Source organism: Balaenoptera acutorostrata, chromosome 4, assembly GCF_949987535.1.
Source record: "Balaenoptera acutorostrata chromosome 4, mBalAcu1.1, whole genome shotgun sequence".
NCBI lineage: Eukaryota > Metazoa > Chordata > Mammalia > Artiodactyla > Balaenopteridae > Balaenoptera > Balaenoptera acutorostrata.
In genome coordinates, this window is record NC_080067.1 from 92353372 (window position 1) to 92370177 (window position 16806).

Genomic DNA, 16806 nt, shown 5'->3' on the forward strand with positions numbered 1-16806 from the left:
TTTTAAGTCTGACATTCAGTTGTGGAATAAGGCAGGGGATTATTTTTAATTCTTGACTTTATACATGCTTCTACCCTGAGCCAAAAGAGTAGTTCTGGGGGAATCGCCATATTGCATGTACATTGCGGTGACATTTCTATTGCCCAAAACCTCTTTTCTGTTGAAAACACTGTCGTTAAGATAATGCTACTTGTAAAAAAAAAAAAGAGAAAAACAAAGTCTTTGGAGTGTTTGTCACCATTAAGACCAAAAGCCTAAAAAGTCAAAAACAATAAAATCAATAATGATACAGTGTGTACTATTTTAGGGGAAAGAAATCTATATTTAAAAGTATAAAATACCAAGTCAGTGCAACCCAGAAAAAAATCCAAGAGCCTTATTCAAAAGAAAAAATAACCTAATTTGTATTCCCTCAGCTATTTTTTAGTGAGAACAAAAACATTTGCTTTAAAGTAGAATTAAAGTAGAATTTTAATATGGCACATACATGCACATGCACACACACACTTTTTATGGCCGCTTGAAAAGGAAAGAGCTCTCTGAGGCAAGTAGAAACAGAGTAGTGCAGAAACTTCAAGTGTACCTATGTGAATAAAGAAAAGCCAGATCTTTAAGACAAGGAGATTTGTCTATCCTGCAACCCTGCTTCTATGAGACTCTGTCAATGTCAGGCCCTTTCCTACTCAAAAGATTTGGAAGAGTTCTATGCTACCTGAGAGAATTCCATACTCCTCTTAACTGGAATCTAGTTACTTATTTCACTGACTTCCTGGCTTACCATTGTTGAATTTAAATAATTTCTTTGGGTTAAGTTACAAGGTTGTTCTCATAAACTTTGACCATCTTGCCTTTACTTTTGGAATTTTATTTTTCTCCTCAATTTGCATCTTTTAAAAATTTTTTTTAAAAATAAAGTATCTTTCTCTTGGCAACATTTTTGTCTGAGCTTTCAAAGCAAGACTTTTATATATTTTTTACTTTATTCTCAAAAATAAAATCTGCCCAGGCCAATGTTTGGAGTACATGAATACATTCACATTGTCTTGGGCTTTTTAGGGTCCACTGACTTCTCTTATGTTCCTTGTCTGTTATTTATTTCCAAATACTCACATTTTGTTATAGCCCCATTTTCTAAAATGGAATAGTTCTACAACAGTGTCAGTTAGGGTTTGTCTTTGTCCTTGTCTTTGACTAAAAAAACAACACCAAAACATAGTGGCTTCAAACTACAATTATATTTTATTTCTCATGAGTCTGGCAGTTCTGATGGCATGGGCTGGGCTCCACTGATCGTGGCTAGGCTCACTAATGAATCCTCAGTCAGCTGGAGGGTCATCTGGGGACTAAGTGATCTAGGATGGCCTCAACTAGGAAGATCCACCTTTCTTCCATGTATTTCTCACATTCCTCCAGAAGGGTAGCCAGGGAATGCTGCCATGGTGGTGGCAGGGATCCAAGAGAGAGGAAGCAGAAATCTTCCTCAAGCCTCTGCTTGCATCAAGTCTCATTAAAAAAAATAATAATAATAATTTTTTTTAATTTAAAAAACAGATCTCTTTGGTGAGAGAAACTGCAACGTCTTACAGCAGAGGGCCTGGATGCAGGGAGAGGTGAAGAATTAGACCATCAAGGCAATTGAACTTCCACAGGAACAGACTGCCTTGGCTTTTCTTCTCTTCCAACAGCATACTTACTGTATTAGATTGTGATCACAACTGTAGAGTGGTTGGTTCACAAGGAGGGCTTTTACCATTTCCTTAATAATATTTCCTTTCTATGGACATTTTGAAAATCATTAAAGATGCTCAAAGTTATAGTTTTGCCCCTACAAGCACATTGAATAGCAAAGAAAAAATGATAATTGATGGATATCTAAACTTAGAATATCATCATAAATAGAGGAGAATTAGGTTGAAAGTAGATTATATCAGGGTGCTCTCCATTAATGGAGCTTGATTTCTAAAACCATTGAAAGTGATGTATGGGAAAGTCAGACAATTTCTAATTATAGTGTGATTATCAGGACAATTGCCTTAATACTTTGGTTAGTATTTATATCGTGGTATAAAGCCTTGGTTTATAAATATACTTTATTCCTCCACCATCATTTTTTTCTTGTCTTAAATGCATGATGTATGTATTTATATAAGCCAAGTCTCAGAATTAAAAATAATAAATTTCATGTTTTCATCTGTGCTTTGAAACAAGGAATGAGAGCTCTAGTTGATTATCTTACTTACATAAACTATAATCAACCACAATTAATTTGGTAACTAATCATGGTGATCTAGACTTAACTTGTAGTTGATACATAATGAAATTTCCTTGAAGGGAGTTTACAAACATGACTAAAGTATACTTAAGTATGTAGGGAAAGTATGTGATATAAATACATATCACATATTAGAATATCCTTCTAATTGCTGATAAAATTTTATTCTTCAACGTTGATGAAGTTTTTCCCACCTTAAAAAAATTTTTTTCCTTCTGCAGGTCTTTCTAGAGGCCTTGTCAATTTAATTAATGGAGAAAGTCTGATGACCTCTATAGTGTCTTTAATAGTGTTTACTAGTATTATGGATATTAACTTTGGCTTGCAAAAAAAGATAAACTATTCCTTAGGTAAGGACTTATTTTTTTCTTAATTTCTTAAAATTAGAAACCTGTATTTTCTGAAAGCTGACATGGATTTGGTAACACCTTACCATAAGTTATGCTTATACAAACATAATCGTATTAGTATAATGATTTACTCTTTACAAAGCACTACCACACATCCCTTATTTAATATCTGTTGTAGTTTTGTTGTGAGGCTGAGTTGGGACTTTTCACGAGGATGCATATAGAAGCAACATTCCACAGGCCTAGGCTGAACCAGAATGCTTGATAACAAGAATGAGAGATGTTGTTTTTTATGCGTTGAAGATGAACTCAAAAGATAAGCCAGGTAGTGCATCCACCAGTGGCGAGAGGAGGTGGCTTCCCTTCCCTTCGCCCTGGGACTATCTCCCTGCAGGCAATACAGAAAGCTGTCAGCTCAGTGAGGAAATGTGAGTTATATACAGCCATCTACAGGGCCTGAGCACAGTGCTTGTAAGCAAAGAGACTGTAATATGCCTGGAAGCTCATTTACCACATTCAGATAGCCCTGAACAATAAGTATTTTATTTCCTTTATCATATGTGTATGTGTGCATGTGTGTGTATGAAATAAATGATATATGCACACTATAATGAGTGATTATAAAGTATTTATAAAGTATACAGATGAGTAATTATCACTCAGGACCAGAAACACAGTTACCAGCACTCCCATGAGCATCTTATATGTCCCTTCCCCATGCTTTCAGTGGTTCTCAGAGTGTAGTCTCAATAAAATTAGAAATGAAAAAGGAGAAGTTACAACCAACACCACAGAAATACAAAGGACCATAGGAGGCTACTATAGGCAACTATATGCCACTAAAATGGGCAACCTAGAAGAAATGGACAATTTTTTAGAAAGGTACAATCTCCCAAGACCGAATCAGGAAGAAATAGAAAATATGAACAGACTAATTACAAGCACTGAAATTGAAACTGTGATTTCAAAAACTCCCAACAAACAAAAGACCAGGACCAGATGGCTTCACAGGTGAATTCTACCAAACATTTAGAGAAGAATTAATACTTATTCATCTGAAACTATTCCAAAAAATTGCAGAGGAAAGAACACTTCCAAACTCATTCTATGAGGTCATTATCACTCTCATACCCAAACCAGACAAAGATACCAAAAAAAAAAGAAAATTACAGGCCAATATCACTGATGAACGTAGACGCAAAAATCCTCCACAAAACACTAACAATCCAAATCCAGCAATACAGTAAAAGGATCATACACCATGATCAAGTGAGATTTATTCCAGGGATGCAAGGATTTTTCAGTATCTGCAAATCAATCCATGTGATACACCACATTAACAAATTGAAGAATAAAAACCATATGATCATCTCAATAGATGTAGAAAAAGCTTTTGATAAAATTCAACATCCATTTATGATAAAATCTTTCCAGAAAGTGGGTGTATAGGGAACCTACCTCAACATAATAAAGGCCATATATGACAAACACACAACTAACATCACATTCAATAGTGAAAAACTGAAAGCATTTCCTCTGTGATCAGGAACAAGACAAGGATGTCTGCTCTCCCCACTTTTATTCATCATGATTTTGGAAGACCTAGCCACAGAAATCAGAGTGGGGGAAAAAAAAAAGAATTAAAAGGGATCCAAATTGGAAAAGAAGAAGTAAAACTGTCACTGTTTGCAGATGACATAATACTATACACAGAAAATTCTAAAGACACTACCATAAAACTACTAGAGCTCATCAATGAATTTGGTAAAGTTGCAGCATACAAAACTAATACACAGAAATCTGTTGAATTTCTATACACTAACAATGAAAGATCAAAAAGGAAAATTAAGAAAACAATCCCATTTACCACCACATCAAAAAAGAAAAAATACCTAGGAATAAACCTACCTAAGGTGACAAAATACCTGTGCTCTGAAAACTGTAAGACGCTGATGAAAGAAATCAAAGATGACACAAATAGATGGAAAGATATACATGTTCTTGGATTGGAAGAATCAATATTGTCAAAATGACTATACTACCCAAGGCAATCTACAGAGTCAAGGCAATTCCTATCAAATTACCAATGGCATTTTTCACAGAACTAGAACAAAAAATTTTTTAATTTGTATGGAAACACAAAAGACCTCGAAAGCAAACTTGAGAAAGAAAAACAGAGCTGGAGGAATCAGGCTCCCTGACCTCAGACTATACTACAAAGCTACAGTAATCAAAACGGTATGGTACTTGTATACCATACTGTTTTGATTACTGACTATTCTTTTCCAAAAAGAATCACCCCTCTCATGTCTTCCTCTAGGGAGCTGGTTCAGGTGGTGGACAATTACCCTACTTGGGCATAAGAAGCACTTGCTTTCAGCATTGTTCTGTATCCAATTATTTTACCCAGGCCATGGCAGCTTGGAACATCAACTGGAACCCCAGTTTAGCACAGGAAGGTACATCCTCTTTAAATGCTTCATACATGCCATCTGTGGTGTATAAGAAAACCAAACCAACTACCTACCTACAACCTTTTCCAAAATCCAGATTACAAAATGAGGTGACACCATACAGCACTTAGAGAGTTTTTACCATAAAACTTGCTGCAGATAAGGCCTTCCTGAAGATGAATAAAGTGAACAAAAAAGAAATGTTTATATTCAGAAGCATCTTAAAAACTCAAGAGCCACCCTTGGGGGAAACTGAAGAATGTAAAATGTAGTCATACATGCTGGTCAGAAGGATCCAAGCCCAGCCCCTATACCTGATCTAGTATTCTACCAGGTCCCATTTAAGATAGTAAATACTGATCACAGAATTTCAGGGAACTTGATCAGAGGCGACATCTACAATCTAATCAAACGAACTTTCTTGATATTCACTGAGAAGCAAAAAAAAAGGAAAAAAGAAAAGTACTGATGTAGAAGTTAATTCATTCATTAATCCAACAGTTACTTGTTGATATGTACTATGTGATAGCTCCTATTCTAGGCTCCTATTCAGCCAGGAACATAATAGTCCTTGCTTTCATGGAGCTTGCCTCAAAATTTTGACTATAATTAATGGAATAGAATTTTGTTTTTGATTAGATTTCAGAGGAGTAAAAACTTTTAAATAATCACTGTTAAAATGATAATAGTAACAACATTTTATTACAAATGTCTGCTGTAGGAAGAAGAGAAGAGTGAACTTATTTTCTTTGGCATCAGGACTTTCTCTGAATTTTTTTGTTTTTTTTTTTAATAAGTATTTTAATTTATTTATTTATTTATTTTATTTTTGGCTGTATTGGGTCTTCGTTTCTGTGCAAGGGCTTTCTCTAGTTGTGGCAAGTGGGGGCCACTCTTCATCACGGTGCGTGGGCCTCTCACTATCGTGGCTTCTCCCATTGCGGAGCACAGGCTCCAGACGTGCACGCTCAGTAGTTGTGGCTCACGGGCCCAGTTGCTCCGCGGCATGTGGGATCCTCCCAGACCAGGGCTCGAACCCGTGTCCCCTGCATTGGCAGGCAGACTCTCAACCACTGCGCCACCAGGGAAGCCCCTCTCTGAATTTTTAATAGGAGAATTTCCCTTAAGAAAGGTTCTTGATAAGATTTACTGGTATTTCATTTTTATCAGTTAACACAACTGTGAAACAGTAATTTTCGTAGTAATCATTATTTTATAACATGTAATTATTTAAACAGTATTGCTCTATCTTTGAAGTGAACACATATTTCATAATAGGGAAAACCAAGAAGTTATTGCCCTCAGAGGTTCTTACCTTTTCCAATTTGTATATTAGAAGTTTAAGAACATTGTAAGAAATAATGGATTTGCTTTGAGACTTTTCCTGACCTAATAAATCCATTCAGCACATATTGTACTCATTAAGAGCTATTTTTCTTTCTTAAAGGGGAAAGCAACTTTTAAACTGGGTCTTTTAACTCCAGTTCCCTGCATCCTTCTGAAACCAGAGTCGGCCTCCAGCCTATGTTTCATTTACAGGAGGTGCTGGATTCCCAAAATTATCATCATGGTCAGCTCCATACCTAGAATGGATGTGACTTAGAGGGTCATTCATGAAATTCTCCTCCCAAGTTCACACTATCCCTACGGATGTTAAATCTTTCTGCTTGGCATATCTAGAAACCGTGGCTCCCTTTCAGCCATAGGAATGAGACTAGGTAGAGAAGGAATCTAAATAGCCTCAGTACTCTTAACAGTGTCCTCTCCACCAGCGGACATGATTAAGGATTCATAAATGGATTCTTTCTCCTTCATTTTACTATCTCAAAGCATAGTTCTAGGATTTACTTCCCCAAATTTAGCCTTGTTTTTTGATGTGGTTGCTGTTGCTGTTTTCTGTTGGCCATTCTTTGTTTCGATTTTGTTCTTGCTCTTCACATATTCTGTTGAAGTTGACCCTTCAGGCTTTCCTGACCCCAAGACCCATTCTCATCTATAATTCAAACTTTGCTCCTCTGTTCCTCAACCTGTAAAGGTGGGAAGGACTTCCTCACCCACTGAAAATGCCTGATTCCAGCAATCAAGGCTATCAAGGGCTTAGGTTTCCTGTTTTCCTGGGAAGGGCATCATGACTGTAGAAAGCAATTTGGCAAGATATAATAATATCGATAAAGGATCAACTATCCTTTAGAGCAGTAATTCCACTTCTGGGGCCTAAGGAAGTAATCAGAGAATTACAAAATAATTATGTACAGAAATATACACTGCAACATGGCTTATCAGGGAAAAAAACTGGAAACAATGAAATGCCCAATAATAAGGAACCAATTGGTTCAGTTTGGCAGGCCAAGACAATACAGGAAATTCACTCAGCTGGGACTCAGAGGCATTCCGTTTTTTGTATTTCTTTGTGTGTATTATGTTAGACCTGGAAAATAAGTTCCATGGGTTTAGAGACTTTCTACTTCTTGGTAACTACTGTTTTTCCAAAATGTATTACAATTTTTGGCACTGAATAAATATATATTCCCTAATGGGGACTGAAAAAAGCTCTTACACTAAACTGATCAAATTTTACAAATTTGCATCTGACTTTTAACATTTGAAAAGAAATGCTTTCAATTTAGGAATAAGAAAATACCCTACATCTACCCCAAAGACTATGAGCTATTTTTTAAAGATAATAACAAAAAGAAAATTTGACCCAAGTTATCACTTAAAATTAAGAGCAAGTAAGTTCTATTAATTATTTTCTGTTTACTCCCCTTTCTTGCAGCCTATAGCATCATGGATAAAATTTGGTCATATTGTATAGCAAGTCTCTTGTTTGGAATTCTAACTTCAAAACTGGTACAATTGTGGATGTCTACTGTTTTTGGAGATGATGTGAATCATATAAGTCTCAGCATTTCAATTCTGTACCTCATCTTTTATATTTGTAAGTAAGAGGGCTATGCCTAAAATTAAATGATGTAGAAAAATTGAAAATAAAGATGTGGGAAATATTTAGGCCAAAAAAAAAAAAACCCATTCAACTGATCTAGAAGGAATATTTTTGAAAATAATGTATCAAAGGAGATTAAAAATATTAATACGTATACAATGGGAAACAATGTACCAAGATATATAAAGACAATTATAAAAGACAAGAGAAATTTGACAAACTCATAATTACAATGAGATACTTTAACATGCCTTTCCTAGATAATTTCATAACCAACTGGACAAAAAAATGACTATGGCTATAAAAAGATTTAAATAAAAACTCAAATACTTGGCTCACAAGATATATAAAGAGTTTTTTTTTTTTTTTTTTTTAAATTATAACAAGGCCTTTACTTCATTTACTTTTAGCTAGTTCATAAATACCAGAAAAGAAACTGGACGGTTTGTGAGGAAACTTATAAAAATTTTTCCATAAAGCAAACTTAGAAATCCTTCCCTTTTGGCTCCGTTTTCCAATCCTCCTTCACTGTGTTGAAGAGAGATCGAGTTCTTCCAGGTTTTTGCTTAGGTGGGTGGTTTCCAGACTGACTGGACTCTCCAGGTAGGTGGTTCCTGCACAGCGTTTTCCGGTCACTGGATCTATGACTTGTCCAACTTTGAAAATTATCTCAGCCAGTTCATGCTTCACGTGCTTTGTTTTCGCGACAGGTAGAGCTTTGAGAAGCACAATATCTCCAACGGTGCACTGCTGGAGAGCATCGTGGGCAAAGTAGGTTTTTCGCTTATTAAAATACTTTAATAAATAGGGATCCAGAACAAGTCTGGTCACTCTCACTTTAGCAGTTTTTTGCATTGCTGTCCCAATCACCTTCCCCACGACCCATTTGGCATGGACAGATGAACGAACTACTGACATTATGTGGCTTTGGTCACAGGAGTGCTTTGAAGATTTAACCTATAAGGTGCCCAACAGCGCGAATAAACGCTGTCCTTTACTGGCGTCCCTATTGCTTTCCATCCCGCCGGGCTGCCTCTCCCCAGACGCTCACAGCCTGGCTACTTGGGGCACACAAGGCCGACCCGGCGCGGCCGTGGTGTCCTCTCCACCGGAGACCTTGACTTGTCATTGCTTTCGAGATCAATTATTAGTGAGTCCATGCCGCCCAGCCTGAGGAAGGTTGGGGGTGATTGATCCCTTCGCCCCTAAAACCCCGAGGCCGGGTGACTCGACTCGACTCGCCTGGAGGGCTCCCACGACGCTGCGCTTCGGTCTCCGGAATCCACCCCACTTCTCTATAAAGAGTTTTATCTTCCAAAACAGAATGCTTATCCTTTACATATACCTACAGACATTAACAGAAATAAACTAGACTAGAAGAACATTACAATAAAATTTCAAACATTGTTCAACTACAATGCAATTAAATGCTAACTACAGAAGGAGGGTCTTTAAAAATAAACATCCTAACTGCCTGAAATTTAAAAAAAAACTTTTCTTGGTAATTCTTCAATCAGAAAGGAAATAAAAATAGAAGTTACAGATCAAGGAAGGCTAAACATTAGAAACTCTATCAACTTTACTAATCCATTTACCACAACTCCCTTCTCACAGAAGTATGGCAAGCAATGATAATTAGCCATATCACTGTTCCCTGACAGAGCCTCAGAATCACTTTCAACCCAGCCCTTTAGACAGCTCCACAAATGATTTGGAGTTGGCATGTGTGATAATACCTACTTCCCAAATTACACTATGTCTTTCCATTACATTTAGGAATAAGAGTGTTGCCTAGCCTCATATCCGTGATTAAACACAGACGTAGAGAATGGACTTGAGGACACGGGGAAGGGGAAGGGGAAGCTGGGACGAAGTGAGAGAGTGCATAGACTTATATATACTACCAAATGTAAAATAGATAGCTAGTGGGAAGCAGCCGCATAGCACAGGGAGATCAGCTCAGTGCTTTGTGACCACCTAGAGGGGTGCGATAGGGAGGGTGGGAGGGAGACGCAAGAGGGAGGAGATATGGGGATATAAGTATATGTGTAGCTGATTCACTTTGTTATAAAGCAGAAACTAACACAACATTGTAAAGCAATTATGCTCCAATAAAGAGGTTAAAAAAAAAAGTTCTGGAAGCTCTAGCTAATATAATAAGAAAAAAAGAAAGATGTTTATACATATTTTAAAAGAGAAAATGGTTACATTAGTCACAACATTTTAGATTATATAGAAACACCCAAGAGAATTAATTAATAAACTAAGACAAGGTTTTTTAATAGTTTGATATAAGGTAAATATACAAAAATTAATAAATCGAATAGCATTCTTATAAAACAGCAGTAACTAGTTATAAAATATAATGAAAATTGATTCTCTTTACATTAGCAAAAAGTTATAAAATATCAAGGAATAAACTTAACAAGAAGTTTGGACTTAAACAGAAAGCTACACAAGTTTTCTGAGAAGTATAAAATTTAAATAGACACAAAGAAAAGCTTCTTTTTAGAAATGCTAGAGTAACAGGATTCATTACTTTCATGTCTGAGGAAGGAAAGGCAGAACAGGGATTTGAGGTTTCCTAACTAATCTGGATTTAAACCAATTATAATCTAGTGAGGTTGCAGAATCATTAATGAATTAATAGACAGAGAATGATGAGTCAGTACAAGTACATTCGTTACATACTACTTTAATGGTGTATTCCTAACCCTACAAAATTTATATTCCAGCAAATATAATTTCCTTTAACATCATTAAGTAATCTTGAGGCTATCCTCAAGATTAAGAGTTACGCTCAAGGAAATAATTTTATCTATTTATTTAATTTTAAAAATTGAATTATCGTTGATTTACAATTTTATGTTTGTTTCAGGCATATAACATAGTGACTCGGTATTTTTATAGATTATACTCCCTTTGAAGTTATTACAAAATAATGGCTATATTTCCTTGCACTTCCTTGTTGTGTATTTATTTTACACATGATAATTTGTATCTCATAATCCCCTACCCCATCTCCAAGAAAATTATTTTAAATTTTTAGAGTCAAGATGTCTCAATAAACATTTTAGCAAAAAAAAAAATCCTAGGACAGAATTTCATGAAAATAGGTAATGAGTAAATATAAATCTAATGTAAAAGAACTTTTACCCTGACCTGGCTTATTATTTGTTTGTTTGTTTGTTTTTAACATCTTTATTGGAGTATAATTGCTTTACAATGGTGTGTTAGTTTCTGCTTTATAACAAAGTAAATCAGTTATACATATATATATGTTCCCATATCTCTTCCCTCTTGCATCTCCCTCCCTCCCACCCTCCCTATCCCACCCCTCTAGGTGGTCACAAAGCACAGAGCTGATCTCCCTGTGCTATGCGGTTGCTTCCCACTAGCTATTTATTTTACGTTTGGTAGTGTATACATGTCCATGCCACTCTCTCACTTTGTCACAGCTTACCCTTCCCCCTCCCCATATCCTCAGGTCCATTCTCTAGTAGGTCTGTGTCTTTATTCCTGTCTTGCCACTAGGTTCTTCATGACCTCTTTTAGTTTTGTTTTGTTTTGTTTTTCCTTAGATTCCATATATATGTGTTAGCATACTGTATTTGTTTTTCTCTTTCTGACTTCCTTCACTCTGTATGTCAGACTCTAACTCCATCCACCTCACTACAAATAACTCAATTTCGTTTCTTTTTATGGCTGAGTAATATTCCATTGTATATATGGGCCACATCTTCTTTATCCATTCATCTGATGATGGACACTTAGGTTGCTTCCATGTCCTGGCTATTGTAAATAGAGCTGCAATGAACATTTTGGTACATGACTCTTTTTGAATTATGGTTTTCTCAGGGTAGGCTTATTGTTTATATTAATATCTTCAAGGTAGTCATCATAAATATTTTCCAAATTTTACCATTACTTAACAAGTTATAAGGAGTAGTCCAGGATTTGATCTCCTCAAAGCACGTACATCCACAGTTTCCTCTTCTTTCACGATTCAAAAATCACTAAGTAAAGTGTTCATTTCTGGCTTAGGTATCATTCCTAGCCAGAACTAAAATGAAGATTATAAAACTTGTAATTTTCCATCTCTAGAAAGGAAGACTAAATAGTGTGATAATGATGTTCATTTCATCAAATTAAGATTATCACAATCTGAATCAAATAATGATAGAATTTTGGAGAGAGGTGAAATTTTACAAAATAATTTTAAAAATTCATCTGGAAATATAAACTGTGAGACTATGCATGATAATTTTTTTAAAGTGAAGAATTTTACTATTAGGTAGGTATTAAACATTTAATAAGCCTATAGTAATTAAAATACAACTGCTGTTAACAGAGGAATACAAAGTAAACCAAAAAAACAGAAGGGGCACAAAACGGATCCATGTATGACAATTTGATAAACATGGCAATAATGATCAAAGTGGCATATCCACAATATTCTTCAATATTAAAACAAAATTTTAATTTGTGCTTGTTAACTAGAACAATGTCTGCTAAACATTAAGAGAAAAAAAAAATAAGCCCATTACAGAACTGTATTGCTGTATAATCCCTCTGTAGTTTTTCTTAATGTGTGACTGTGTATATGTATGTTGGAAGCAAGCCTCTGTGAGTGTTCACAGGGTACTCCACTCCTCTCTAAGATCTTGATCCAATTATCTTAAGCTTCCAATTCTATAGTCTATGAAAACCCAAAGATATCTCCTCATAATTTCTGAAAATGTCTGGCGTTTTCTTCCTCATAATCTCTGCTGCCTCCTCATAAATATATAGCAATTTCTTCTTCTTAGTAAACTCTAGTGAAGATGGGGACAAGGGGCGCTCACAGGGAAAATTACGTTGTGTAGTTCACAACTCTATGAGATCTAACAGTTACCCCTATCGCCTCACTTTTCGATGTTTCCCGCTTAATTTTTACCACTTGTCTCCAGTATAGAAATTCAGCAAGCAGCCTTTAATGCTTGGAGTTGCCTTCTGGGTCTCATTCTGTACTTTCAAGTAGCTTATCTTATGATTTTTTTCTAGGCAAATATAGTCCTCTCCTCAATAGAAATTTCAATCAAAATTTTCTTTAAAACTATACCTGAAGTCCTGGGAGTGGAATTATGGGTATTCCCTTTTTCTAAAAAATATAATCTCTATACTGTACCATATTATTTGAATTTTTCACAGTGATATCACTTTCATAAGCTACTTTCAAAATTGTTTTTCCCTCTAGCTCATGAAAGCTAAGAGAATGTTTAAGAATATTCCACAGTTTTGAACACTTTTCAGTCCCTGACAGTAAATTCACCAAACCAAAATTAAACTGGGGAAGTAGAGCCATATTGGGTTTCTATTGGCTCCACTCCCTTAGTCTTGTCACAAGATCAAACCATTTCTATCTCCTACTGTCTTCCAAGAAAAAGTATGTGAAGTGGGCTAGTCCATAGAGAGCTCATCAGCTCACTTCCATTTAATTCATCCAGAGCCCCTCTGAAAAAATTAGACCTGTGGAGGGTGCTCTAGCCTCACTAGGGCACACGAAGAGATTTGTGAGCTCCACATTGTTGCCAATGATCAGAAGCCAAAGCAGTGCAAGGATGTTCATTACAGACTTTTCTGCACAGTTGGGTATGAATCTGAGGAGGAAGAAGGACAATGGGTGGTGATAATAATTTGTGATATTATCCAGTTGAAACCAAGTGGGATAGCCTCTCTATATGAAGTCACTACTATCAGATAACTGATGTTTTCATCTCTGGCAAAATTTGTGCCACTGTTGATGTTAAATTAATACTTTATATTTGTTTCTTTAAAAAAATAGGTAAGCTAGTTGGAATGTCTGGAATATTTACCATCGTCATTATGGGACTTTTTTTAAATTCTACAAGTTTTAAACCAGGAGTTGAAGCACTTCTTCTTGAGTGAGTGGTTAGCATATTTTCACTTTGTTTCGTACATTAGAGGTTATAATATTGTAATAGTAAATATATCTACGTCTACATGGTCAAAATAAGAAACTGACTTGAAAACTAGCTAATTAAAAACCCATTCTAAAAACTCTATTGCCTGTGTCCTCTAAACCTCTATCTTTAAGCAAAACTTGTAACCTCACTTTGAGTTCATGTTGACTCTATTTCACCACTAATTCCCTTAAGTCTCTGACCATATACTCAGTAATGTTCAGTCTAATCCCCTAGACAGGGGCTAGGATTAAGGTAAGGCAACAGGCCTTCATCTCAGGCACAAAATTTAAGAGGGTGCCAAAACACTCAGTAATCAAAGTAAATATTTTAATGCAATATTTTAAAATTGAAATTAATACAAAAAATCCATGGTGAAAATACAAAATTTTAAAAGAAAGATCAATATTCCTAACAGTTCCTTTTGCCTCAGGCTCCAATATGGATCAGTTTGGCACTGCCACTAGAATGGAAGACCAATATTTTAAAGAGAGTGAAGAGAGGCCATGCAAAGCCAATTAAAAGATTAAGCTGGGGCATTTAAATACAATTGGCAGTGTTAAAAAAGAAAATAGAAGTGTACAAATTGTGCCTTGCTCAAGGGCACCCAGCTGAGGGGGTCAGTGGAATCTGTGTCAGTCTTGAAGAAGGATACTTTCTGTAATGTTCCAATACATGGGATGGGAACTTGGCCTAAATCACACAATGGCAACATATTAATATGTGTTAACAGAGGCCCTGAACATAATCAATGATTTTTTGGCGTTTGGGAGAACATTATGGAAGATGAAATGAGTTCAGAAGTCAGAAGCTGAAAAATATAGGATTTTATAGGATTTGAGAGCATGCCACTAAAATTTCATGTCAATTACAATGGAAGCCAGTTGTACGAGCAGCTAGGCAGCATTAATTGGGCCACCCTTGTAGGAAGAATTTAAAATGTTATGCATGTATTTGTATCTATGGGAAGTGATTCTGAAGGCTCCCTTCATTCTTGCTGTAACTGAAAGCTGGATCTCCCCTGAAGACATTATTTCCCTCATGTTCCTTAAAGGTTATAGTGTCTTTCTCACCTGCATCCCTGATGCTATAAGCCTAGGGTTGAGGTGGGTGATTTTTCTGTACCTCAGTCATTTCTATATTATTTTTCTTATTCTTCCCCAGAGGAGCCCAATTTTGAAGCTCATGCCATCAGATTATACCATCGGCCACCCTCTTGGTTTTAGTTATCTCTAGAACTCTGAGTCACACTCTCCATTTTGTGAAGATCTTGGCCCCTGTCTCACTGCGACTCTCTCCAACATCATGCTATCACCATCCTTAGTGGCATCAATCAATATTCACACAGTTGGTCCTACTATTCCCTCACCTTTCAATTCCAAGACTTCCTCTCCTCCTGTGAGCACATCTATCACTCTGCTTCAGCCACCCACTTTATGCTCATACAAATAATAACTTCATAATCTCAATTTCAAGAATCTTACTATCTAAAATATAATATGTACCAGCTCCTACTCTCCAAAACAGTAGAAATCTAAGATAATAATGGTAAATCCTAGTAAATCCTACAAGAGTCTACAGCAGGTCCGTGCTACTCTCTGAGAGGAGGCTCACCATCTCCCATCTTTTCAGCTTAACCCCCTAGGACTCCAATTCTAACAATTCTGTTGTCACATTGAGAATATAACGCATTGAATCTATGATGTTTTCTGACCCTCACCCACCTCACTTCCTCCTTACCCAGATCATTTCTTTTGTTTAAAACCATCTAATAACTTCTCATTTGGCTACAAGTCAAAGTTGTTTTAATGGCAAACAAATGATATGTTTGTCCCCCTGTTACTTCTGTGATTCATTTCTACCACTCTCACCCTCACCCACCCTGCTCTAGCCACACTTGTTTTTCCTCAAATATACCAAACAGGCTTCCTGTTTGGGCTTGTGTCCTTGTGCTTCTGCTCTTGAAATGTGCTTCCTTTACATATTGGCGTAAGTAGCTGCCAAGTTCATGCTTCTATTTCATTCTTCTATTCATACATCACCTTGTTAGAAAGAAATTCCCCAAATAAGAGGTACTTCCTTGTCAACCCATATAATTTTTTTTGTCATATAGTACTACTTGGTTTATTTTTATTTTTTTAATTTTATTTTAATTTTATTTATTTTTGGTTGCATTGGGTCTTTGTTGCCGTGTGCGGGCTTTCTCTAGTTGCAGCGAGTAGGAGATACTCTTCGTTGCGATGCAAGGGCTTCTCATTGCAGTGGCTTCTCTTGTTGCTGAGCACAGGTTCTAGGCACGTGGGCTTCAGTAGTTGTGGCACATGGGTTCAGTAGTTGTGGCTCACAGACTCTAGAGCGCAGGCTCAGTTGTGGCGCTCGGGCTTAGTTGCTCCGCAGCATGTGGGATCTTCCCGGACCAGGGATTGAACCCATGTCCTCTGCATTGGCAGGTGGATTCTTAACCACTGTGCCACCAGGGAAGTGCCAACCTGTATAATCTTTTATTCTTGGCAAATTGATGTCCCTAAAATGTCCAGGCCATAAGGTCTTATCACTCCTCTAGGCTAAGAGCTGTGCAACATTGAGACATAAAAATGCACAGATGCCTAAATCTGTAGTATCAAAATCTATGAGGGTGAGAGCATGGGATGTCTGATTTTAAAAAACTCTTCCCAGATGATACTTATATACAGACAGGGTTGTGACCCTTTGCTGCCGTAAAAGGTCTAGATTTGTTAGGATAACTCATGATCACCAAATAAAGGAAACAGACTTTTTTTTTTTTTAAGTATTTGTTTATTTATTTATTTATGGCTGTGTTGGG

At 36.4% G+C, this 16806-nt stretch overlaps 2 protein-coding genes across 2 annotated transcripts in view; one reads left to right on the forward strand and one right to left on the reverse strand.

Moving 5' to 3' along the window:
- Window positions 1-16806, forward strand: part of SLC9C1 (solute carrier family 9 member C1) — a 97041-nt gene that overhangs the window by 15013 nt on the left and 65222 nt on the right. Inside the window, 3 exon segments of the mRNA XM_057544936.1 lie at window positions 2494-2622; window positions 7852-8013; window positions 13844-13943. Coding sequence (XP_057400919.1) covers window positions 2494-2622; window positions 7852-8013; window positions 13844-13943 — 391 coding nt within the window.
- Window positions 8390-9299, reverse strand: LOC130708118 (28S ribosomal protein S17, mitochondrial). The gene has a single exon (XM_057545585.1). The coding sequence runs from the start codon at window positions 8935-8937 to the stop codon at window positions 8545-8547; it is 393 nt and encodes a 130-aa protein (XP_057401568.1). The 5' UTR covers window positions 8938-9299; the 3' UTR covers window positions 8390-8544.